The sequence below is a fragment of the Oncorhynchus tshawytscha genome, unplaced genomic scaffold (genome assembly GCF_018296145.1).
Source record: "Oncorhynchus tshawytscha isolate Ot180627B unplaced genomic scaffold, Otsh_v2.0 Un_contig_4324_pilon_pilon, whole genome shotgun sequence".
Taxonomy (NCBI): Eukaryota; Metazoa; Chordata; class Actinopteri; order Salmoniformes; family Salmonidae; genus Oncorhynchus; species Oncorhynchus tshawytscha.
In genome coordinates, this window is record NW_024609799.1 from 132 (window position 1) to 26,884 (window position 26,753).

General features: G+C 47.5%; 2 protein-coding genes and 1 long non-coding RNA gene across 3 annotated transcripts; 1 reads left to right on the forward strand and 2 right to left on the reverse strand.

Annotated features, from left to right (window-relative positions):
- Window positions 1–221: 221 nt before the first annotated feature.
- On the reverse strand, window positions 222–1,245 carry LOC121845935 (rano class II histocompatibility antigen, A beta chain-like; the record flags this gene model as incomplete). Its single annotated transcript, XM_042318309.1, has 2 exons — window positions 607–1,245; window positions 222–408 (listed from the first exon to the last, which is right to left on the reverse strand). Coding segments are annotated over exons 1-2 (443 nt in total), but the record flags the coding sequence as incomplete, so codon positions are not given.
- Window positions 1,246–1,425: 180 nt separating this feature from the next.
- LOC121845934 lies at window positions 1,426–5,159 on the reverse strand. The gene is made up of 3 exons (XR_006082873.1): window positions 4,542–5,159; window positions 4,177–4,400; window positions 1,426–1,624 (listed from the first exon to the last, which is right to left on the reverse strand). It is a non-coding gene; the product is annotated as an uncharacterized LOC121845934 (long non-coding RNA).
- Window positions 5,160–6,731: 1,572 nt separating this feature from the next.
- On the forward strand, window positions 6,732–26,728 carry si:dkey-93h22.8 (uncharacterized protein LOC449943 homolog). The gene is given in 15 exon segments (XM_024378639.2): window positions 6,732–6,894; window positions 9,146–9,250; window positions 10,255–10,407; window positions 12,551–12,658; window positions 14,898–15,464; window positions 15,467–16,853; window positions 18,323–18,376; window positions 18,998–19,081; window positions 19,340–20,438; window positions 23,561–23,779; window positions 23,950–24,022; window positions 24,652–24,773; window positions 25,444–25,529; window positions 25,532–25,594; window positions 26,086–26,728. Coding segments are annotated over 15 exon segments (4,305 nt in total). The 5' UTR covers window positions 6,732–6,813; the 3' UTR covers window positions 26,190–26,728.
- The last annotated feature ends 25 nt before the right edge of the window (window positions 26,729–26,753 follow it).

The window sequence follows — 26,753 nt, forward strand, 5'->3', positions numbered from 1 at the left end:
TTGGTCTTAAAGTGATGACTGCAGCACAATCATGGGGGATAGATACTGGCAGAGAGCAACAGACTGAACAATAAACCATACTATCTGTCTATAGAGATCGGCAGGTAGCCTAGCGGTTAGCGTATCTCTCAGTATACCTAACTGAAAGCCGACAAGATGTGCCCATGAGCAAGGCACTTAACCCTAATTTGCTCCAGGGGCGCTGTACTACTATGGCTGACCCTGTAAAACAACACATTACCTTGTATCCGGTGTATTTGACAATAAAAATCTTATACTCACCATCACCACCAGTGGTCTTCCTCCTGTTGTAGTAGAGGAGACCAGCTGCTGCAAAGACCACCCCCAGCACCAGCCCAGATGCCCCGATGGCCATCTTACTCCTCTCAGACTCTGGCAGAGACATGTCTGGGATGAAACGTAGTGACATGAATGTCGTCATAGTTACAGTTGTTTGAAAAACAACACACATCATTAATTACCTAACTTATCACAGCTCTTTGCTCCCTTATTTCAATCCTTCCTTGCTTCCTTATTCCCTTCCCTAAACCATTTCCAGTAACACTCAGTTTGTTCCCTGACTTCCTTGTCCCCTTACTTCCTTACCCCAGTGGAGGATCTTTGGTTCAGTGAAGCTGGTGTGCTCCACTATGCAGGAGATCTTCTCTCCAGGCGTGGGAGTGTACTCCAGGTAGGAGTGGATCTGATGGTGCCAGTCGCCATTGGCTAGCTCCTCAGAGGAAGTCATGTTTGAGGTCACTTCCTGTCCATTCCTCAACCAGGTCACCCTGATCTGTTTGGGGTAGAAATTGTAGGCGCTGCACGTCAACATGGAGGGGTGTCTGTCACCGTGGGGCCTCATGGACAGATGAACGGAGGGCTCAACTGAGAGGGGAAAACAATATAATAAAACACTTCTTTTGTTTTCTACTGCTTGGTGTTTTTCAATGGACAGGTATGAACATGTCCACTAAGGTCGTACGTCTATATACGGGTCAGTTCCCTTTCTAGCTTGGGTGTCAATGTGTTCCACCTATAAGCTTTAGTAAGTGTCATTTTAGACGGAGTCAATTGAGGTGGCTTTTGTGTTGTGTCAGACTGATACCCAAGCTAGTTCTCTTTTATTCCCTCAAAACAAACTCCACAAGATTCCACCCTGGGATGGTGTGAGTTAGATAAGAACTGCACAGACAGGTTTCTTTTTGGAAGTTCCCTGATTTGTCAAACCCAAACATAACTCATGTAATAATCAACAAAATGGTGCTTAAAAAAATATTGTAAAATTATGTGAAATCAATTTTTCCTGAAATCTCTTTATTTCCCACCATTGCTCTCCATAGAACTGCTTTACCGTTGTTGTTTACTCCAGCCTCGTAGGCGACGGCACCATAATGTTTGCAGAAGAAATGAAGTGGAGTTTGAAACGATGCCAGGACCACGGGATCGGTGTTTAATTGCTCAGCATTATGTGTCCCAATGGGTGTGTAACCAGTCAATCTATTGAGACTGCTGTTGTATTCCATGACCTTCACCAGGTCTGGAATAGCTCTCCAGATGTACTCCACATCGTGTGGATCTTCCCCTCTGGAATAACAAAGGTCGAGGATGGTGATGAAGTGTCCATCTCGTGAGAAAAAACATGAATGAACCATAAAGGGTTTTTTTTTAATTAAAACTGAGCACATATTACTTTTTATTGCTTTATGAAATGAATGTGAAAAAAACATTGCCAAATATATCGCAGAATTTCACAACAGCCTCTGCAAAATCAAGCATTTTTTGGCTGCAGAAATCACACAAAAAATTGCGCGAAACCCTGGAGGGACTGAATAATAATGAAGACATCAAAACTATGAAATAACACATTTGGAGTCATGTAGTAACCCCCAAAAAGTGTGAAACAAATCAAAATATATTTTATATTTGTGATTTTTCAAAGTAGCCACTCATGACAGCTTTGCACACTCTTGGCATTCTCTCAACCAGCTTCGTGAGGAATGCTTTTCCAACAGTCTTGAAGGAGTTCCCACATATGCTGAGCCAAGGCCGTGGCCATGGAGTCAGCATTAGGGGGGACCAAATCTGCCGGGGGGTCTGTGGGTCTCCCCCAGAAACAAATCCACATTTTAAAACTAATTTCCTGTCATTCTAAAATATAAAAAAATTCACTAACACATGGGATTAACTTTTTATTTATTTGGTACAATAATGTTTAATAGGGGGGGGGACAAGGAGATTAGGAAATTGGAAACAAGCAGGCAAGTGTGACTCAAAATGTCTAGGGTAAGGGAATAAGGAAGTAAGGAAGCAAACTGAGTGACTGACTGGAATTTCTGTGGTAAGGGAGCAAGGAACTAAATAAATAGGGAAGTAGGGAATCAAAGAGCTCATATTAATGTGGTTCACCATTTCAGACATACTTTTATTTCATCCCAGACACAACTCTGCATGATTTAAGTGTGGTTATATGTATGTTAGAGATGTGTTTGTTTTGGGACTGTAACTTGAGCCATTCTAACTCAGAGTCTGAGAGGAGTAAGATAGCCATCTGGGCTGGTGCTGGGGATGGTCTTTGGTGCAGTTGGTCTCATCTACTACTACAACAGGAGGAAGACCACTGGTGGTGAGACATACAACAATCTATCAAAGATATTATAGTTCACTGGTGGTGAGACATACAACAATCTATCAAAGATATTATAGTTCACTGGTGGAGAGACACAACAATCTATCAAAGATATTATAGTTCACTGGTGGTGAGACATACAACAATCTATCAAAGATATTATAGTTCACTGGTGGTGAGACACAACAATCTATCAAAGATATTATAGTTCACTGGTGGTGAGACACAACAATCTATCAAAGATATTATAGTTCACTGGTGGTGAGACATACAACAATCTATCAAAGATATTATAGTTCACTGGTGGTGAGACACAACAATCTATCAAAGATATTATAGTTCACTGGTGGTGAGACAACAATCTATCAAAGATATTATAGTTCACTGGTGGTGAGACATACAACAATCTATCAAAGAGTTCATACAACAATCTATCAAAGATATTATAGTTCACTGGTGGTGAGACATACAACAATCTATCAAAGATATTATAGTTCACTGGTGGTGAGACATACAACAATCTATCAAAGATATTATAGTTCACTGGTGGTGAGACATACAACAATCTATCAAAGATATTATAGTTCACTGGTGGTGAGACATACAACAATCTATCAAAGATATTATAGTTCACTGGTGGTGAGACATACAATCCTCTATCTGAGATATTACATTGAGGCCTACCTTTTGACCCACAATTGTCTCACAATGACCATGGCACTAAGTTAACCTGTGATGTGTGTAACTTTTTACAATGCCTTCGTTAAGCCAAGCCCAGACCAAGTGGATAGGTTGATGCATGAAACACAGACGCAGAGCGCCTCCCAGCTGGGGCACAATGCAAGGATGCTGCGCATCACTGCCAGCACAGCACAAAAATTTCCTAGACGCAGCACAACAAACCCAGGAAAATTCTTAAATGAACTTGCTCCTGGCTTTTAGTGGGAATTCTGCCACTTGGTACTGCAACAAGTACAAAGGCACACAACTGATGGAAGGCAGAGGATTTGCTGTGGAGAGAAAAGGCATGGTGGTGCATCCTGGCCATCCCTGGTCGGCAGCTGGGATTCTGGATCCTGGAGGTCAAATGTGACCTGAGGCTCCAAATCTAATTTTATTGATCACATACACGTGTTTAGCAGATGTTATTGCAGGTGTATCGAAATGCTTGTGCTTCTAGTTCCGACAGTGCAGCAATATCTAACAAGTAATATCTAACAACTCTGTTAAATATACTAACTACCAAGTAGTACATCATTTCTTCAGAGTCACTGTATTTCATGTTTTCAAATAAAAATTAATAAGTTACATTGAACAATACATTGCAGTTAATGAGGTTACATTTTCACTTAGGAGTGTACTCACTTTTGTTGCCAGCGGTTTAGACATTAATGGCTGTGTGTTGAGTTATTTTGAGGGGACAGCAAATGTACACTGTTATACAAGCTGTACACTCACTACTTTACATTGTAGCAAAGTGTCATTTCTTCAGTGTTGTCACATGAAAAGATATACTCAAATATTTACAAAAATGTGAGGGGTGTACTCACTTTTGTGATATACTGTATAGTATCTGCAGGTTTGGCAACCAGACTGTCGGCAAAAGTTCTCGATCCCTCATTGGATACCTGGGTCATCTCCATGGCACTGCTGATCTGTATAGTTAGACTGCAATAGTTGTGGCCCTCCAGAATGGGATCCATCCATTGTGACTGAGCATCAGAGAAGCCCTGGGGTGCAGGAGGTGACTAACTCGCCCATGCTTGACAGTCACCTTCAAGGTTAAGCATCAAGTAATAGTTGTCATTGTAAGCTTGGACAGGCAATGCACTGGAACATCTGATCAATAACACTGACATTTTGGGAGTCAACTAATAAAAACTGTTTGCCCGGTCAGTGAGCTGAAAACACCAACCTGCTGTCATAATGTTGTCAGTGACTCTTTGCAACTGTCGTTGGCGTTTCTTCTCTGGAGCTCTATCGCAGCCTAGTCATAGGGTTGGGTAAGGGTTCTCGACTTGGTCAACAAAGTGGAACGAGCACACACAATGTCTTCGGTGGTTTCTTTCATTGGAGATTTCGCAACCACAATCGCTTAGTCTTCTTCTGCAGTTGGTAGACGATGGAATGTGTACCATGGTGGACGCGTGCATTCTGACCTTTTTAATGGTGTATTAGCTTGAACCAAACAAAAAAACAACGTTAACAACGAAGGTAAAAATGTACTATTCAACTAGCGATTAAGTTAGCTAGCTAACTCCGGGAGAAAACATCTGCAATAAGAAGTCTACTTCAAACGGGAAACTTCAGAATATTGTGGATTGAGATTCCTGCACATTCTGGCGCCTACGTTATTTTTGACTGTGCATCCTCATGCCGCTAGATGGCACTTTTGTAATAATGAAGAATAACAATCGATGGGTTAGTTTACCACTGGCAGAAAGCCGTGTGTTGTGATTCTGGATGGCCAGATAGCTAGCAACAATGACAAGCTGCCTTGTGGGGAATCGTATGTGGCTCTTTTCAGCTAGTTATCTAACCAGCAAGTGTAATGATGTATTTGAGAGACAACAAGTGCTCATTGTGCAAATGTATTTATCTTTTCAATAAACATGAAATCTAGTTTCCATGTTGTCAACAATCTAAGCCAACCCTGTGTGTGTTTTGCCCCATAGTTGCACAAGCATCAGTTTTGTTTGCTAAACAACCAACCTTATAATTTTAGGCGTAAAACAGAGAGGTATACTGGACCCCCTAAAACATACCACTTCGATACAACTAGAAGTGACTTTTCGTAACAGGTGCAGACGTAGTTGGGGGAAGTAGTTTGGGGCGTCATATTTCCGTCAGGGGACGCCTACTCTGAAGTGCACGTGTTCAATAACTCAGTTTGCCTTTGCACTCCTTCTAAACAACGCAATTTTTGGAAACTTTGACAAGGGTAAAGTCTACAAAACTTAGTCCACTCTGTTCGTAACAGTTTATAGTATTGAGAACAGAAAACTGTATTGTGATCAAATGTTTAATCGATGATAAGATTTGCAGAATGTTTGCCAAAATCCATCTCGTTCAATCTCCTCCCATTGCCGGCCACTGGGCTTCCTCTCACTACCATATTTGGTAGTGAGTGGAAACACCAAGCGGATGCTTCACATTTATACATCCGGTGAAATATCTGTTCTATCTGTGCCTTAAATGCTCAAATGTCAGATGTGTTCAGACTGACATGACTACTCTAGTTGTCATGGTAAAGGCGGTGTGTGCAGGGGCATAGGCTGATTGGTGGTGGTGCCCATTCTTCCTCTCAAACAGAAGTCTACCCCAGTTGCTTTTAATGTTTGATATGAAAGTCTCCCACAGTTGCTTTGAATGTTTGAAATCTTAGTGTAAGAACACTTTTAAAGCCTCAAAGGATAAGATGATCCAACTTCCAAAATGAGTCCTTTTTGGCCACAGCATTTAACTAGCTAGCTCGGTAGTTGTTTAGCTTGCTAGCACATTCAAGCATTCAAACAATAAACAAACGTGTGTGCTACCAGATGTTCTTGTCAAACTGTCGACAGAGTAGCTAGCAAGCAACAATATATGCTAAATCACAGTCTGGAAACCACTTAAGGGCATTTCACCTTTCAGACAAGTCTCATGGCCAGGAATCAGATTTATGTGATTTCAAAATGTGGCTTGAAATATCTGATTCCATGTGTTTTTTGTCTGTGCAGACTGCAGGGGGAAAAAATCTATTTGACTCAGCTATATACATTATTTTTTGTATTTGAGTCAAACTTCAAACTACTTTGGCATTGCAGTTGGGTTGGGCATAAAACTAGAAAACAATTATTTGACAGGTATAAAATCCGTTCTTCGTTTCGGGCAATATGACATGCGTTGACTTTGACATGATTAAGTAACTACTGTGCAGGTGCATGACAGCAATAGCATTTGACATATCAAAGATATTTAATTTGGGGCTTTCTGCAGAGACCAAAGTGAATCGGATGACGATCTGATTTCCGGTCAGTTTTGTTGTTACTTGCAAAACAGTACTTGGTTATGATTTGAGCAAGATACATTGATCCCAGATCTGCGTTTACCGGCAACCTCAGTGTGCTGGCGACCACGTGTCTGTGCGCTGACCAATGGCAACGCTCCTAGCTATAGCTGAACGAAGCCATGTGAGGATCCTTAAAATGGCGGCGCAGTGGCGTGGAAAAGATGAGCTTATAATCACCGGCAATACGGAATTTCTGACCGCAAACACATTCAATGAGGTACGGCTTTGATACATAATTTTTCTGCATACATGTGGCCAAATAAAAATTACTTGTACCACTTGTCTTTGGCCTTTTTCATACACGAAAAATGGCAAACCAGCACGCGGTGCCTACACGTGGATGTGAACGGCTAGTAGTAGCTAACATTAGCTGCGAATCGCATGGCGGCATGGGAAGATAACTGCTGGTGACACATAACTATGTTGTCTCCCTTATTTCACGATTTAGTTCGGCATAAAATCATTTTATTGGCTTTCTGCAAAGTAATACCTGTCTAAGTTGCCGTGACAGTAAGTTGAATGTGCTATAATTCAATAGGGAGTCAGCAAAGTTTCTTCTCTCTTCGGAAAAAGCGATGCTCTGTCTGCTGCTAACGTTCATAGTTGCTGGACTCGCACACCTTCTAAAGACTGGTCGTGTTGGGTATCCGGAAGCTGGCAACAATGAATTGTCGGTTGGCGTCAACAAAAAGCAAATGATAAGATTAAATTGTTGAGTTTATTCTTTCGAATATTCTGCATTCACGTGGCTGCCGATATGGATATTTAGTAAAGTACTGGAACACACTCACTGTCCCATACATAGCAGACAGGGACACATTACTTTTGTAATGTTGGAACGGGTACGGTCCAAGTGTTGGCATGCTACCTATGTCAACCATGGGCTCATACAAAAGTACATCCAATTCCGCTAAAATGCACCCGTATTTTTTACTCATTGTTTTTATATCATTGCATTTCGATTGCCTTTGCGTACCACCCATTTCAGTAAACATCCTCCATATATCATTCACACCTGTCAACACTGGTCTCACACCCAGGGTCTTGTTTTGTTGAACTAACTATAGCCGCTTTACTCTTGTGGCAAACATGAATGATAAACAGCGTTGTAGCTAGTGTGATTGTATAGGCCTAACATTGACGTTAATAGGAGTGTCAGGCACCTAGTAGCCAACAATGGCCTATTATTTCAACGCTGTCCACCTCTTTGTACTACTGTACTATCATTGCTGTACTATCACTGTACTACCAATTCAATTAAAATAGATGCTGTTTCCTGAGAGGTAATGAGGGATTAGTACATAGAGGCCCTATGGGTTCTGGTCCAAAGTAGTGTACTATATAAGGAATAGGGTGCCATTTGGAATGGGCTCAATAATAATAACAAATAACGTTAAGCCACGCTTTTCTGTTTTCCCCTTTCTGCACATTTTACAATGCTCCCATTGTTACTGTTCACTGTCTGCTCTCATCTCCCACACAGGTATTGGTTGGGTGACGCTGAGAAGAGAACACTGACTGGGAACTCTCCCAAATGGCACCCTACTCCCTATAGTGCACTACTTTTCACCAGAGACCTATGGGCCTTGGTCAAAAGTAGTACACTACACTTCATATGTAATAGGATGCCATATGGGATTCAGCTTGTGACTATCACGTTTCTCAAGAAAGCTCCATTTGGATCTATAAGCCCTGGTCATAAGTAGTGCACTGCATTTGGGAATAGGGTGTCTTTTGGGACGTTGGCCCATAATCATATTATAGACAGACAGTGTCGCAGCAGCAACAACCACCACCACACCCAGGGAGGGGCCTGTTGTTGTCAAGGAGTGAGAGTGCAGACTAGTGTGCTAACTGTCACTTTCTATGACAAGACAACGCATGGCCTTATGATGCGAGACACTTTGTGTTTTTCCACCTCGTTGGATAAATCAAACTGAAGTGTGGGAATGACTGTCTGAACATTTCCCTCCTCCGCCCCCGCGTCAGGGCTCTGCTCTTCAACAGTCTGAAAACATGGCATGCACACACACTCATTCTGATGGGAAGAAGGAAGCATACAAACGCAGCCTCAACAAACACTATTGACTAGCGGCTTGTTTTATTGTATTCAGACTGCCCTTTGAGTTATGTTCCTCAAGTGTCTTTTAGGAGAAATGTGTTAACTTTCTCAATCTTTCCTTATTCCCCCCCGTCCTTCCTCTTTGCCACTTTCTGTAAATACATTAAAGAAGAACGTCAGAAGGGAGGGACTTTGGACCCTCTCCTCCAATGGGATGCGGGGAAACACAAAAAGACTTATGATCGAGCAACTGTTTCTGTAGGCTGCGTTTACACAGGAGGCCCAATTCAGACATTTTTGCTTTGCTCTTTTGACCAATCAGATCTTTTTCCAATAATTGGGCAGCCTTTTTGCCTGACTCGTGATTAAACTTGTTCTCCCTTTCTGATCTTGTTGCTTGTTACAGGCTGTCCTGGGTAAAGGGGAAGTCAGTGATCTGGAAATGGACACTCACTCCTGCCTGGACCCTTCCATCCTGGCTATGTTTGAAGACTCCGCCGTAGCTGCAGAGGTCAGCATCAGGACACAATGTTGGCCAAACATTCAGATATACTGGGGCGTATTCATTATGCTGATTCTGTTGTAAAACGTTTCTTAAAGGAAGGCAAATGAAACAGGGAGGGAACTTCCTGAATTTGTCCAATAGAAACTCAAATTTTGTTGTTTGCTACAGTTTGGGTCTTAAATGGTTTCTGTAATGAATACGCCCCTGATGTAGACCCTGTTCCCGACCGAGACAGGTTCTACATCAGTGGTTCCCAAACTTCAGGTCGGGACCCAATCTGGGGTCCCCTGAGAAAATTTGTGATCTTATCATACAAATTAAGATTTTTTAAAATCTTGAAATGGGCATAGAGTACAACCTTTTAGTGTCGACTAAGGGCCTTTTACACTATTAGAATGCCCTTTCATGTCATTATTATGGGTTGGGACAGCCTGCGGGGCCTAAAGTGGAGTAAATATCGACACACAGCGTTAACTAGGGAATATCATGTTGCCAAGTGGGTCCCCTGCATTTTCTAGTGTCAATTTGGAGTCGTGTGCAGAAAAACTCCTGGTTTACATGAACTTGTCCAATTAGAAACACTCTGCCTGTTCCTTCCTGTCCAATTAGAAACACTCTGCCTGTTCCTTCCTGTCCAATTAGAAACACTCTGCCTGTTCCTTCCTGTCCAATTAGAAACACTCTGCCTGTTCCTTCCTGTCCAATTAGAAACACTCTGCCTGTTCCTTCCTGTCCAATTAGAAACACTCTGCCTGTTCCTTCCTGTCCAATTAGAAACACTCTGCCTGTTCCTTCCTGTCCAATTAGAAACACTGCCTGTTCCTTCCTGTCCAATTAGAAACACTCTGCCTGTTCCTTCCTGTCCAGTTAGAAACACTCTGCCTGTTCCTTCCTGTCCAGTTAGAAACACTCTGCCTGTTCCTCTGCAACTATTGTTTCCCGTCACAGAAATGAGAGATGCCATTTGTACTATTTTTAATTAATTCAATTTATTTCGTTTGTTTTTTTAGACTAGGAGCAGACTGGATGAGGAGAGTGAGTCCACGTTGTTGACAGCTCTAACGGAGATCCTGGACAGTGTTGACGATGAGACCCTGTCTCCCTTTGACACCCTGCCTGACACTGGGCTCTTCTCTGACCAGAGGCTACGGGACAACTCCCCGGTGGGTAAAAACCAAGTGTGGGTCTGTGTGTGTGATTCAGAATTAATTGAGAATTAAGAGTAACCAGCGGTCCTGCTCTGAGACACTGTGTGAAAACAGTCCCAGGTGTTCTTGGTAACCAGCAGTCCTGCTCTGAGACGCTGTGTGAATACAGTCCCAGGTGTTCTTGGTAACCAGCAGTCCTGCTCTGAGACGCTGTGTGAATACAGTCCCAGGTGTTCTTGGTAACCAGCGGTCCTGCTCTGAGACACTGTGTGAAAACAGTCCCAGGTGTTCTTGGTAACCAGCGGTCCTGCTCTGAGACACTGTGTGAAAACAGTCCCAGGTGTTCTTGGTAACCAGCAGTCCTGCTCTGAGACGCTGTGTGAATACAGTCCCAGGTGTTCTTGGTAACCAGCGGTCCTGCTCTGAGACGCTGTGTGAATACAGTCCCAGGTGTTCTTGGTAACCAGCGGTCCTGCTCTGAGACACTGTGTGAAAACAGTCCCAGGTGTTCTTGGTAACCAGCGGTCCTGCTCTGAGACACTGTGTGAAAACAGTCCCAGGTGTTCTTGGTAACCAGCAGTCCTGCTCTGAGACGCTGTGTGAAAACAGTCCCAGGTGTTCTTGGTAACCAGCGGTCCTGCTCTGAGACGCTGTGTGAAAACAGTCCCAGGTGTTCTTGGTAACCAGCAGTCCTGCTCTGAGACGCTGTGTGAATACAGTCCCAGGTGTTCTTGGTAACCAGCGGTCCTTCTCTGAGAGGTTGTGTGAAAACAGTCCCAGGTGTTCTTGGTAACCAGCAGTCCTGCTCTGAGAGGCTGTGTGAAAACAGTCCCAGGTGTTCTTGGTAACCAGCGGTCCTGCTCTGAGAGGCTGTGTGAAAACAGTCCCAGGTGTTCTTGGTAACCAGCGGTCCTTCTCTGAGAGGTTGTGTGAAAACAGTCCCAGGTGTTCTTGGTAACCAGCGGTCCTGCTCCCTGTGTGAAAACAGTCCCAGGTGTTCTTGGTAACCAGCAGTCCTGCTCTGAGAGGCTGTGTGAAAACAGTCCCAGGTGTTCTTGGTAACCAGCGGTCCTGCTCTGAGAGGCTGTGTGAAAACAGTCCCAGGTGTTCTTGGTAACCAGCGGTCCTTCTCCACTGTGTGAAAACAGTCCCAGGTGTTCTTGGAGTCCTGCTCTGTGTGAAAACAGTCCCAGGTGTTCTTGGTAACCAGCGGTCCTGTCCTGAAACTCAGGTGTTCTTGGAGGGCTGTGTGAAAACAGTCCCAGGTGTTCTTGGTAACCAGCGGTCCTGCTCTGAGACGCTGTGTGAAAACAGTCCCAGGTGTTCTTGGTAACCAGCGGTCCTGCTCTGAGACACTGTGTGAAAACAGTCCCAGGTGTTCTGGTAACCAGCGGTCCTTCTCTGAGAGGCTGTGTGAAAAGTCCCAGTAACCAGCGGTCCCCTCAGGTGTTCTTGGTAACCAGCAGTCCTGCTCTGAGACGCTGTGTGTCCTGCTCTGACGCTGTGTGAAAACAGTCCCAGGTGTTCTTGGTGTCCTGCTCTGAGAAAACAGTCCCAGGTGTTCTTGTTTGTGAGAATCAGGGTCCTGCTCTGAGACACTGTGTGAAAACAGTCCCAGGTGTTCTTGTTTGTAACCAGGGTCCTGCTCTGAGACACTGTGTGAAAACAGTCCCAGGTGTTCTTTAACCAGGTTCTGATGAGAAAACAGTCCCAGGTGTTCTTGGTAACCAGCAGTCCTGCTTTTGGTTTTATCTGTAAGTCCCAGGTGTTCTGTAACCAGCGGTCCTGCTCTGAGACACTGTGTGAAAACAGTCCCAGGTGTTCTTGGTAACCAGCGGTCCTGCTCTGAGGCTGTGTGAAAACAGTCCCAGGTGTTCTTGGTTTGATGAGAAAGGTACTTTCTGAGAGACCCCCTCTTCATCTGTGAAAACAGTCCCAGGTGTTCTTGTTTTGAGAAAGGGGTAGAAACCTCATCCCTTTCTGTTTTATGAGAAGTGTGAAAACAGTCCCAGGTGTTCTTGGTTTGATGAGAATCAGGGGTACCGCTTCTATTTTGGTTTTATCTGTAAGTCATGCTGAAAAGGGTGTGTCTGTGGGAGAACAATGTGATTGTTGTTTTGTAATTACTGTATTTCTCCTGTTTGGTGTGTTTCTCCAGTTGAGGCGACTGCTGAGTTTAACACGGTCTCCACCTGATAAAGAAGCACTCTTTCGTTCCATAAAGACCCCCTCTTCATCTTCCTCGCCCTCTTCCTCTGTTGGAAAGGTAGAAACCTCATCCCTTTCTGTTTTATGGAAGTGTGTGTGTCAGATTAAGATTAGCCGTACTACTACTGGTAATCCCACCCTTTAATCTAGGTTTACAGAGGTAATTTCAATGATAAAAGAACCACTAGAAGAGTGCTCTCCAACCCTGTTCCTGGAGAGACACCCTCCTGTAGGTTTTCACTCCAACCCTGTTCCTGGAGAGACACCCTCCTGTAGGTTTTCACTCCAACCCTGTTCCTGGAGAGACACCCTCCTGTAGGTTTTCACTCCAACCCTGTTCCTGGAGAGACACCCTCCTGTAGGTTTTCACTCCAACCCTGTTCCTGGAGAGACACCCTCCTGTAGGTTTTCACTCCAACCCTGTTCCTGGAGAGACACCCTCCTGTAGGTTTTCACTCCAACCCTATGTGTAACTATCCTGGGGTGTATTTATTACGCATTGCAACAGAAACCGTTTACTGTTTAAGAAGCAAACCTAATGAAATGGGGAGGGTCCTACTTGAATTTGTCCAATAGAAACTCGATTTGATCCCAAAATGTTTTTCAGTTTGGAGTAAACTGTTTCTGTTGCAGAACAGTCATTTAGCTGTGGCGCTTCGCTTCCGTCACCGAGCAAATTTCAGGTCTGCTGACCGCAAACTGGAACATTCTGTGCAACTTCCGACGCGCGTTTATTGTGACCACTGAGGCTGTACCAGCTTTAAGTTAGTTAGTAGACTACTGTGGCTATTTGATCATCATGTAGGCCTACCAGAGTAGCCTACCATTTAAAAACAAGGGAGACAAATGCCTCCCATAACATTTTAACATGGAAATAGCTGTTCAATCATTCAGCCTACAGTAGCAGCCAATGTGTGGTGTTCAATATAGGCCTACATTCCATGAGACTTTTGGAGAGAGAAACATGTAGGGCTTGTTGACATGAACCTGTTTATCCACTTGTTCGTCATATAAGGAGGTGACTGAAAAATGTTGTTTGATGCAAGAAACCACTATACAAAATAAAATGCATAATTATTCCTATACCGTTATTACAGAGAATCAAGACATTATGCTTCCCTCTGCCTATTGGATACTTAGTTTATTCAAGGCCATCTCAAAATACAACACTGCTGCCCCTTTAAGACTAGCAAATGCTCTTTACTTGACTGGCTTTTCAAAGATGTTTAGAAATACAAACGTTTTGTGCTCTTGTAGGAAGCAACCACTGCCCCCATTGTTAACTACAAATGATCTATAACTGGGCTAATAACTCACTAACTAGCAAAGGATATGAACAAATGTGCACAAGTGGCTACATGCAGCTCTCGTTTTGATCTCAAAACAAGCGCATGCTGTCCAGTGGCCATATATGACCCATATATGGCAATGGCTATTTTCATATAGGCCTACTGCGGCTCTGATTGGTTATGGTGTACTGTTCTGTGTAAGGGTGCATGTCAATGCAATAGAATCCTACTCCGATGCGTTCTGCCTACAACAACATCTCTTCTTGCACAGTTAGTTTTGCATACTAAGTCCTGCGTAGTTCCTTTTGTTTCTGTATGTTGCATTGAAGGTGACTAACATTGCGTTGATTCGATCCCAATTCCCACAGTAGAGGGAAACGTTGATAGTGTTAACTAATGGGGTAAACTCTAGAAAGTCGAAATTCAATCTCGTGCTTCTCTGCGCGGGATGATATTTCATCTGCGTGGCAGTCCGAGGCGAGCTGTGCTACCGCTCACCTTAAAGGGACCATTGGCAGTCACGTTTTAAAAAAAAAAAACTATTTCTGTCTAGGCGCACTTTGAAGATGCTGGAACAGTCAACATGTACTTTTCCTCTGCAAACAAAGCGAGTTATGAATAGAAACATCTGTCAACCCCATTGTAGAATTGTGTATCTATTTCTGTGCGAGATAAGTATTCCTCTGGAGGTTATGAGGACCGTAGGACGAGCCCTGCACTGGAGTAACTTGGAGTAATACAAATAAGAAAAACGGTCAAAGATTTACATTAGTTTTAATGTACTAAATAAAATGCCTATCATAATGAATTTGACATACATTTGTATGGGATTGGGTTGTGTCATAGTTTGGAAATGATATACAAAAAATATTAGTGTACTACACTATGAGATTGAGTTTGTCATGAAAAATAATATAGAGAATGGTATCTTTATTAAAAATGGAGCAATAGCGAGCGAGATTATGAGCATAGCTGGAGTAACAGTCTTGACGTCGTTCTTCCTTCCAGGTTGAGACGGTCATTCCAGACAGACCCTGGAGGACTAGGCTAACTCCCAGAGCCCAGGGCTCTTCCACATCCACACAGAGGAGCGATGGAGAGGAGGAGGAGGAGGAGGAGGGCGGCAAGGTCCACATTCACAGCCCGCCTCAGGGCTTCAATCTGACCAATCAGGACTCGGGAGAACTCTCCCTCGACCGATCAGAAGTGAGAGCGCTGAACTCTGTAGAGAAGGACCATGGCTACTCCTCTACAGTGTCCCTGGTGGACCTGGTGAAACTCATGCACCCCTACTGCCTGAGGGTGTGCCTGGATGAGGAGGGGAAGGACTGGGTCGGCACATCCCTGGGGGAACGGAGCGCGGACCAGAGTGTACCCCTGGAGGGCGAGGTGTGGAGATATACGAAGCCTGGTTCGGAAGAGAGCGACGAGGAAATTGATGTGGACGGATCAGATGACGAGTGTCCCTCGGTAGGAGGGATGAAGGATGAGAAAGAGGGGGATGGAGAACAGGGAAGTAAAGGTGAAGAAGTGAAGCAACTAAAAAGTCTACTTGTGAAGTGGGATGGGCCCAAAGAAGGCCAGAAGACCAAGAACAAAAAAGAGTGAGCTTCGGACCTGTCCTGGTGACATCCTACGAGCTACCGGCAGCAGACGAACCTGACTTAAACGTGCTCCCGGACTTGAGCGAGCTCACCAGCCAAATCCCCGTTTTTGACTTCAACACCAAAACAACAACCATTTCCCTCACAACAACCTCTCCGGAGTCTTCAGCAGCGTCTTCAAAGGACAACCAGCATCAGGTTGTAACTGACTTGCCTGAAAGGACCGGAGAGAAGTCGTCGTCGGAGCCTCCACCACAGCGAGGCGAGTCCAAGCCCAGACCGGCCCTCAGTCTCCAGCAGTACCGCCTGCTGCGCCAGCAAAGACTACCCCTGGTGGGGAAACCTGAGAATTACACCACCAAATGGCCCTCTCTACCTGAAACCCCCAAGGAGTTGCCTCCTATACCCTATTTACAAGGACCTAAATATAACATGTGGGGACCAACGACCACACATCCTACACATCATTACATAGGAAGTAAAACAGGGGGTGATGTCAGTGGATTCAAGCCTATATCTAAGACTAGGACGAAGATTGTCTCTCCTGCTTGTCCCAATAAACCTGGTAAAGGTATTGGCATCAATGGATCAAAGCCTGTAAGAAGTGGGACTAAGACTCCTCCTACCAGCTCAGCTTTAAAGCCCAAACACAACTCAAAGGAAGCTAAATCTGCTAATTATGTTGGTGTATTAAAGCCTATTTGGACTGAGACCAGCTCTCCTGCTAGTCCCTTACCAAGTCACAACCTGAACTCCAACTCAGTGGCGGGTCTGGGCCAGAACAGGACTAGCCCAGAAAAGAGTGCTGTTGCGGTCAGTAGTGACCCCCCAAACCCTGTCCTGGTCCCACTACCAGGAACCCGTCCATCTTTGGCTGAATTTGATAGGAGCCGTGGGACCAACCAGGAGAAGCAGGAGCAGGAACTATCTCTACCTCTTTCCACCACCCAGGAGTCTCCGGTTCCCAAGCCCAAAATGGTGTTCTGCAACCGGGATCCAAGCCTGAAGAGCACCAGTCTCCTCCTTGAGATCCAGCGGAGGTTCTCCACCAAACAACCATCGCGGAAATTACTTCACACCCAAAACACTGCAGAGACCACGAAACAAGGGGATCAGCCTCGCTCTCTCAGCCCAAGGAAAGGAATCGAGACCGTACCAGAAGGATCCAAGTTTTCCCCAAGTGCACCAGTAATGGCAAGTCCATCGTCCAGCCCCTCAGTCCATCCACCCACCCATGCTGTTGCTCCTTACCCAGAGATGGAGAGGGCAAAGCGGGTAGCCCTTGGTAACCTCCCCCATGTCCGACTGTCCACCTCTCCAGAGAGTAACACCTGCATACAGACCCCCACCTGCGGCACAGGTAAGCCAGATGAGCCATAACACACATATAAACAATATATTTTGTTGTAGGCTGAAGTTGACTGATTTTGGGTCAGTTTAGTATTTTACTTACTACAGGTTAAGGTTAGGTTTGGGGGAGTCGACTCTGATCCTAGATCTGTACCTAGGGGAAACTACACCCTGAGTATATATTTCTTCAGATAAAGCTAATTAAGCTTGAGCTAAAAGTAGATGATTTGTGATTTAGTTAGAGCTGGTGTGAAATTAACAAAAATGTATAATTTGTGATTACTTTGATATCCTGTGTCAAATTCTTTCTAAGACCCATTCAGAAAGAGATTGTTCTCTCCATGTTCAGCTGAAGGAGTCAAAGCTTTAAACATATATTTGATGAGGCCTAGTGGTTAGTGTTGGACTAGTAACCGAAAGGTTGCAAGTTCAAATTTAAAAAAATTGACGACTGCTTTTCAGAAAGTGTTTATCTTGTATACATTTTGTAAGGGGTGGGGCAGTCCCACTCATATTTTTCCGATAGGAAAGATGGAGAGGAAAGAGTTGCTGAAATAGCAGGGTTCTGGACTGGAACCCATGCTGCTGAAATAGCAGGGGTCTGGACTGGAACCCATGCTGCTGAAATAGCAGGGGTCTGGACTGGAACCCATGCTGCTGAAATAGCAGGGGTCTGGACTGGAACCCATGCTGCTGAAATAGCAGGGGTCTGGACTGGAACCCATGCTGCTGAAATAGCAGGGGTCTGGACTGGAACCCATGCTGCTGAAATAGCAGGGGTCTGGACTGGAACCCATGCTGCTGAAATAGCAGGGGTCTGGACTGGGCTGCTGAAATAGCAGGGGTCTGGACTGGAACCCATGCTGCTGAAATAGCAGGGGTCTGGACTGGAACCCATGCTGCTAGCAGGGGTCTGGACTGGAACCCATGCTGCTGAAATAGCAGGGGGTTCTAGACTGGAACCCATGCTGCTGAAATAGCAGGGGTCTAGACTGGAACCCATGCTGCTGAAATAGCAGGGGTCTGGACTGGAACCCATGCTGCTGAAATAGCAGGGTTCTGGACTGGAACCCATGCTGCTGAAATAGCAGGGTTCTGGACTGGAACCCATGCTGCTGAAATAGCAGGGGTCTGGACTGGAACCCATGCTGCTGAAATAGCAGGGGTCTGGACTGGAACCCATGCTGCTGAAATAGCAGGGGTCTGGACTGGAACCCATGCTGCTGAAATAGCAGGGGTCTGGACTGGAACCCATGCTGCTGAAATAGCAGGGTTCTAGACTGGAACCCATGCTGCTGAAATAGCAGGGTTCTAGACTGGAACCCATGCTGCTGAAATAGCAGGGTTCTAGACTGGAACCCATGCTGCTGTGGTGTTCTGGAGGAAGCAGCTTAGAACACCAGACCAGCAGAAAGTTCTCCTCGATGAACTGCTACTGTCCCTGCATTCAGAAACTGATTTCTCTTGGTCGCGTTGCAGGAATCCAAGCCACAGATCTGACCAGCCTTCTGGAGCGGTTTGAGGAAACACAAGGTGAGTGAGGGATCAGTGGGCTTTCTTCTTCCAGCTATACTACGTCCCATCCATTCTGGGATTTGCATTAAGATGTATTGATTTGGTTGATGCATACATCCCAGCTACCCCTGTCCTTGTCATCTTACAGTCACATAGTCCATCTGTAAATAGCCCATCCAATCTACCTACCTCGTCCCCATATTGTTTTTATTTACTTTGCTGCTCTTTTGCACACCAGTATCACTACTTACATCATCATCTACTCATCTATCACTCCAGTGTTAATCTGATAAATTGTAATTACTTTTCTACTATGGCATATTTATTGCCTTACCACCTCATGCCATTTGCACACACTGTATATAGACTTTATTTTTAATCTATTGTGTTGACTGTATGTTTGTTTATTCCATGTGTAACTCTGTGTTGTTTCTGTCGCACTGATTTACTTTATCTTGGCAAGGTCGCAGTTGTAAATGAGAACTTGTTCTCAACAAACTTACCTGGTTAAATAAAGGTGAAATGTAAAAAATCTTGAACATGGTGATGGAAAAAGGCACAACAGATCCTAAATCAGCACTTCTACTCTAAGATTGAACCCTGATCTTGCCTCCCCCATGTCTGTGTCTCTTCCCACAGTCAAAGAGGAGACTGAGAGTGAACCTGAAGGCAGTCCAGATAGGAGCCCTGTTAGAGATGAAGAGCCGAGCAACAACACTGAAGGTGAGTTAAAGGAAGGACTCAGCCTGGAGACTTGCACCCTATTACCTCTTTAGTGCACTACTTTTGACCAGACCATATATGGGCACTGGTCAAAAGTAGTGCACTATAAAGGGAATAGGGCGCCATTTGGAATGAAACTGTTCTTCTACTTAATTTCAAGTTTAGTCCGCACAGTTGCTCAGAGGACTTTGCTGTGGTTATTCTCATGCTTTAGAACAGAACTTCAGTTCATCATCTGGTTTGTTGCTTTCTTTCCAGGGATGCTGACACTGCTGGGTGCCTATCTCCTCAGCACCCAAGATAAACTCTGTCTTCCAGCACCCACTGGCTTTCCAGAACTTGTCAACACACTCAAACCCCTCAGAACTCCGGGACCCCTCAGAACGCCGGGACCCCTCAGAACGCCGGAGCCCCTCAGAACTCTGGGACCCCTCAGAACGCCGGGACCCCTCAGAACGCCGGGACCCCTCAGAACTCCGGGACCCCTCAGAACGCCGGAGCCCCTCAGAACTCCGGGACCCCTCAGAACTCCGGAGCCCCTCAGAACTCCGGAGCCCCTCAGAACTCCGGAGCCCCTCAGAACTCCGGGACCCCTCAGAACTCCGGAACCCCTCAGAACTCCGGAACCCCTCAGAACTCTGGAACGTTGCGATACTCAGGAACCTCTCAGCACCCAGAATGTTCTCAGCACTCAGGAACAGGTCCCTGCACAGCCGTGCTGGAAACCACTTACCCCTGTCACACCTCAGAGGAAGCAACCGGCGACCCCCAAACCTCTCCCTCACAAGGCCATCCAAATCATCGACCCCCGTCCTCTACCACCCAAAAAGGCCCACCCCCTCCCCCCAAAGCCCCCTGTCACCCCCCCTGAGTTCCAGAAACCAGTATCTGTCTCCTCGGACCACGACTACTGTCTATCTCAGGATCAACCAGGGAGTAATACTACTATGTTATGCAGCAAAAGACAAACCATACTCCCCGACCACCAACCAATTCCCAACCCCTCCTCTGTGCCCGGCACACAGAACTCTGGGAAATATTTGCGCCAGCAGCAGCCAGTGGACTCCAGGACTGTTCCAGAGACACAACTTCCCTCAGACTCTGCTCCGCCATCTACAGAGAGCTCCCCCTCTAGGACGGATGCCATTACTACAGGGGAGACACAGGAAGAGAGAACCAGCCCCTGCATCCCCTCCCCTCCTTCACCCAGTCCCCCTGCCAGAGGTAGGTCGTCCCGGCGCTATCGGACAAGGTCTTCATGCTCGGACTCTAGCTCTAGGTCCCGTTCTTCATCGTCATCTTCCTCATCCTCGTCCTCCTCCTCTCGATCCAGGTCTCGCTCTCCACCCCGAAAGAGGTAGGTTCAAATTCTTTGTGGTGACTGTTATTGCTCTTGAATTAAAGTTGGGGAGAGAGGAGGGGGGCCATGTTAGTGGGTGTGGCCATGTTTGTGGGTGTGGCCAATGGTAAGGTACTTTTTTTGTTTTAAATCTAATTTCTTCCAATTCTACACGTTTTGCCATGAGGCTGACAGAAAAAAATATCAGTTTTTAAAGATAATTTTTTAGCAGTTTTACACATTTCGCCATAGTATAAATACACGTTATGAGCCACCAATCAATGACATGAGAGGTTTTGAACTTCTCCCTGACTGTGTACTTTTTATTTTGGTGATTGTTAGTTCTAAAAGATGATCTTCAAGATTAATGGCTCCACTATATCTTCTACATACTTTACATCTGTTTTAGTCATTAAGTTTACACTCAACTTTTTACCACCCCAAAATGTATTTTCTTGCTTTAACCCACGTCCTCCTTCCTCTTTTTCCAACCTCTCTACCTCCTTCCTCCCCATCCTTCTCCCACCTCCCTCTCCCTCCTCCCCATCCCTCTCCCTCCTCCCCATCCCTCTCCCTCCTCCCCATCCTTCTCCCTCCTCCCCATCCTTCTCCCTCCTCCCCATCCTTCTCCCTCCTCCCTCTCCCTCCTCCCTCCTCCTCTCCCTCCTCCCCATCCTTCTCCCACCTCCCTCTCCCTCCCTCCCCATCCCTCTCCCTCCTCCCCATCCCTCTCCCTCCTCCGCATCCCTCTCCCTCCTCCCCATCCTTCTCCCACCTCCCTCTCCCTCCTCCCCATCCCTCTCCCTCCTCCCCATCCCTCTCCCTCCTCCCCATCCTTCTCCCTCCTCCCCATCCCTCTCCCTCCTCCCCATCCTCTCCTCCCCTCCCTCCCCCATCCCTCTCTCCCTCTCCTCCCTCTCCCCCTCCCCATCCCTTTCCCTCCTCCCCATCCCCTCCTCCCTCTCCCTCCTCCCCATCCCTCCCTCCCTCTCCCTCCTCCCCATCCCTCTCCTCCCTCTCCCTCCTCCCCATCCCTTCTCCCTCCTCCCCATCCCTCTCCTCCCTCTCCCTCCTCCCCATCCCTCTCCTCCCTCTCCCTCCTCCCCATCCCTCTCCTCCCTCTCCCTCCTCCCCATCCCTCTCCTCCCTCTCCCTCCTCCCCATCCCTCTCCTCCCTCTCCCTCCTCCCCATCCCTCTCCTCCCTCTCCCTCCTCCCCATCCCTCCCTCTCCCTCCTCCCCATCCCTCTCCCTCCTCCCCATCCCTCTCCTCCTCTCCCCATCCCTCTCCCTCCTCCCCATCCCTCCTCCCTCTCCCTCCTCCCCATCCCTCCCTCCCTCTCCCTCCTCCCCATCCCCTCCTCCCTCTCCCTCCTCCCCATCCCTCCCCATCCCTCTCCCTCCTCCCCATCCCCTCCTCCCTCTCCCTCCTCCCCATCCCTCTCCTCCCTCTCCCTCCTCCCCATCCCTCCCTCCTCCCCATCCCTCTCCTCCCTCTCCCTCCTCCCCATCCCTCTCCTCCCTCTCCCTCCTCCCCATCCCTCTCCTCCCTCTCCCTCCTCCCCATCCCTCTCCTCCCTCTCCCTCCTCCCCATCCCTCTCCTCCCTCTCCCTCCTCCCCATCCCTCTCCTCCCTCTCCCTCCTCCCCATCCCTCCCTCTCCCTCCTCCCCATCCCTCTCCCTCCTCCCCATCCCTCTCCTCCCTCTCCCTCCTCCCCATCCCTCTCCCTCCTCCCCATCCCTCTCCTCCCTCTCCCTCCTCCCCATCCCTCTCCTCCCTCTCCCTCCTCCCCATCCCTCTCCTCCCTCTCCCTCCTCCCCATCCCTCTCCTCCCTCTCCCTCCTCCCCATCCCTCCCCATCCCTCTCCCTCCTCCCCATCCCTCTCCTCCCTCTCCCTCCTCCCCATCCCTCCCCATCCCTCTCCCTCCTCCCCATCCCTCCCCATCCCTCTCCCTCCCTCCCCTCCCTCCTCCCCATCCCTCCCCATCCCTCTCCCTCCTCCCCATCCCTCTCCCTCCTCCCCATCCCTCTCCCTCCTCCCCATCCCTCTCCCTCCTCCCCATCCCTCTCCTCCCTCTCCCTCCTCCCCATCCCTCTCCCTCCTCCCCATCCCTCTCCCTCCTCCCCATCCCTCTCCCCTCCTCCCCATCCCTCTCCCTCCTCCCTATCCCTCTCCCTCCTCCCTCTCCCTCCTCCCCATCCCTCTCCCTCCTCCCCCTCTCCTCCCCATCCCTCTCCCTCCTCCCCATCCCTCTCCCTCCTCCCCATCCCTCTCCTCCCTCTCCCTCCTCCCCATCCCTCCCTCTCCCTCCTCCCCATCCCTCCCTCTCCCTCCCTCCCCATCCCTCTCCCCCTCCCCATCCCTCCCTCCCCATCCCTCTCCCTCCTCCCCATCCCTCTCCTCCCTCTCCCTCCTCCCCATCCCTCTCCCTCCTCCCCATCCCTCTCCTCCCCTCCCTCCTCCCCATCCCTCTCCTCCCTCTCCCTCCTCCCCATCCCTCTCCTCCCTCTCCCTCCTCCCCATCCCTCTCCCTCCTCCCCATCCCTCTCCCTCCTCCCCATCCCCTCTCCTCCCTCTCCCTCCTCCCCATCCCTCCCCATCCCTCTCCCTCCTCCCCATCCCTCCCCATCCCTCTCCCTCCTCCCCATCCCTCTCCCTCCTCCCCATCCCTCTCCCTCCTCCCCATCCCCTCCCTCCTCCCCATCCCTCTCCTCCCTCTCCCCTCCTCCCCATCCCTCTCCCTCCTCCCCATCCCTCTCCCTCCTCCCCATCCCTCTCCCCTCCTCCCCATCCCTCTCCCTCCTCCCTATCCCTCTCCCTCCTCCCCATCCCTCTCCCTCCTCCCCATACTCTCCTCCCCATCCCTCTCCCTCTCCCTCCTCCCCATCCCTCTCCCTCCTCCCCATCCCTCTCCCTCCTCCCCATCCCTCTCCCTCCTCCCCATCCCTCTCCTCCCTCTCCCTCCTCCCCATCCCTCTCCCTCCTCCCCATCCCCTCCTCCCTCTCCCTCCTCCCCATCCCTCTCCCTCCTCCCCATCCCTCTCCCCTCCTCCCCATCCCTCTCCCTCCTCCCCATCCCTCTCCCTTCTCCCCATCCCTCTCCCTCCTCCCCATCCCTCTCCCTCCTCCCCCACCAGGTTCTGTCCCAGGCGTTCTGAAAGCAGCTCCTCGTCCTCTTGCTCCAGCTCCGTCTCCCGTTCCCCGGTTCCCTGCCGGTACCGGCTCCCCTACCCACAGTCCTGGAACCGCTCTCAGTCCACATCAAAGTCCTGGACTCAGTCTGGTTCCAGATGTCGGTCCAGATCCCCCACCACACTGGCCTACAGCAGGGCCCAGAGGTGGAGGGACTGCTACAGGTCAGTGATGGCATTTATACATTTTAAAGTATTTTGTAAATGTTTCTAGGGTTGTGTATTATTAAAGGAGTTCTGAATGATTGTATTAGACTCTGATTAAACTATAGCCACACTGGTCTTCTGTAGTCCATCTCACCTTGCTGCCTCCTCTCCCCTGCCCCAACCTTCAGCTCCAACAACATCAGGGACTCCAGGAAACGAAAGAGACAACAAGATATGAGGAATCAAAAACTAAAAGCCATAGTGAGTACTGTGTAGTACATTACAAACCGTGGTACACCTTGTGTTTTTGCTGTTAACATTTTAGAAATATATTTTTTATACTTTTTAAGATGTTAAATGTAAATGTGACATTACTTCCTGATTTGATTTGGAGACCAAATTGCCACCAACTGTCCTCTTCGGTTCCCACCAGATGGCCAAATTAAAGATTGGCTATATCATAAACATTTATGGAAACCAAAATGAGCTTTTTGGTCTTGGATTTAGGTCAGGAATAAGGTTAGCAGTGTGGTCAGGGTTAACGTTGGATGAGTTGCGGTGAAACTGCCACGTCCGTTTGAGATATTACAATAACAAAGATGTTTCAAACAACAAGCACTTTTATTCCCCGACATCATTGTATGTGTGATAAAACAGCATGTGCTATAATGTATTTCAATGACATTGCTGGAGGCTCATCTCCTCCTCTAAAACCATAACAGATGCTCCTGGGAGAGACCTGTGAGGTGAGGGCCTATGACAGCGTTTCCCCTTTCGCAGAACTCAGCTTTAATGTTTGGGTTTAAAATCGGATTTTGAGAAGATCATTTGTATAAATCTGTAGGACTTGTGATAGTGACACCCCTTGGTGCGTTGTTTTGTGTGGCCAGGACGAGCGCAGGGTGGTGTACGTGGGCCGCATCCAGAGGACCATGATGCACGCGGAGCTGAGAGAACGCTTCTCTCTGTTTGGAGAGGTGGAGGAATGCACCCTGCACTTTAGAGACAGGGGGTGAGTCTCTCTCTCTGCATCAAAAGAGATGGGCAAAAATTGTTAGCATCAGTGTCTTTAAACTCTTTTTTTCCTCTAGACTTTCTCTGTCCTCTTTCCCCCTCTGTCCCCCTCACCTCTCCCCCTCTGTCCCCCTCCTCTCCCTCCTCTCTGTCTGTCCCCCTCACCTCTCTCTTTCTCTCTGTCCCCCTCACCTCTCTTTCTCTCTGTCTCCCTCCTCTCCCTCTCTGTCCCCCTCCCCTCTCTCTTTCTCTCTGTCTCCCTCTCTTTCCCCCTCACCTCTCTCTTTCTCTCTGTCTCCTCTCTGTCCCCCTCACCTCTCTTTCTCTCTGTCCCCCTCACCTCTCTCTTTCTCTCTGTCCCCCCCCTCACCTCTCTCTTTCTCTCTGTCCCCCTCACCTCTTTCTCTCTCTCTTTCTCTCTGTCCCCCTCACCTCTCTTTCTCTCTGTCTCCCTCTCTGTCCCCCTCACCTCTCTCTTTCTCTCTGTCCCTCACCTCTCTCTTTCTCTCTGTCCCCCTCACCTCTCTCTTTCTCGGCCCCCTTAGATATAATCATACTTCATTTTATTTATTGAAGACTTATTTCATCAGGTAACTTACTAGCTTACCTTTGTCCATATCAGGTGGTTAGGAAATAACCATTTCTTAACCTGTGTTCTGTTTCCATAGCGACCACTACGGCTTTGTGACGTTCTACAACATGAAAGATGCGTTCGCAGCCATCGAGAACGGTTACAAGCTGAGGAGACCTGACGAGCTCCCTTTGACCTCTGCTTCGGGGGCAGGCGTCAGTTCTGCAAGTCTACGTACGCCGACCTAGGTGAGAACCTTTAAGGGTGGTCCCAAATGGGAAAGGGAGATACCTACTCAGTTGTTCAACTGAAATGTCTTCCACCTTTAACCCAACCCCTCTGAATCAGAGAGGTACGGGGGCCTTAATCGACATCCACGTATTCGGGCGCCTGGAGAACAGTGGGTTAACTGCCTTGCTCAGTGGCAGAACAACAGATTTGACCTTGTCAGCTCGGGGATTTGATCCAGCAACCTTTCGGTTACTGGCCCAACGTTCCTAACCACTAGGCTACCTGCCACACAATGGCGCCCTATGTTCTTAACCACTAGGCTACCTGCCACACAATGGCGCCCTATGTTTATTAAGAATGTGTATCGGCCTCTCGAACGGAGGCTTTCCCCTTTTGGGAAATAGATGACGAGTTTACTAAGTCACATGCCCAGGGTCGCAGATGTAATTGCAGGGTAAACAGGTTGAAATCATAGCATATTGGTAACTGAACTGGTTTGTTTCACCAGATTCTAATCGGGAAGAGGAGGAACCCACTCCAGTGAAAAGTGAGGAGGAGGAGTTGGACTTTGACACTCTATTGAAGCAGGCACAGAAAGGCTTGAAGCGGTAGCAGAGTCCTGGAGGAAGAGAGGGAGCCAAGAACGGAATGAAGGTCCCAAATGTCACCCTATTCCCTATAGAGGGTACTAACCTTAGGGTTCTGGTCCCAAAGCAGTGCCCTCTATAGAAGGGAACGGGGTGTTATTTGGGACTGAGCCAACAAGTTAGCAAGACTTACCTCAGAGCTATACACATGCACATACTTTAACATTGTAGAAATTTTGTTTTAACTTGTATTGGTTCACTGTTATCAACTAATTTTATTTACTGTGAAAGCACAACTTTGTTGATGCAGTAAAAAGATTTTTAAGGAAAAAGAATCATAGGAAAATGATTAGAATATTGTAAAGTTGTTTTTTTTGTATTATTATTTTTTAAGAAAGCTCTTTTTAAATATCTTTGTTTGCACTAATATTGCACTTGCAAGCTTTGCTTTACTCTTGTCTGTTACAATGTTTAAAAAGTTGAGATTCCCTTAAAGTCATTTTATTCCCAATTATGAACATGTTCTTTATGAATGAATAAAGACTATTATTGTGTCATCCTGAACTAGTGTCCATCCCATTGCCCCGAC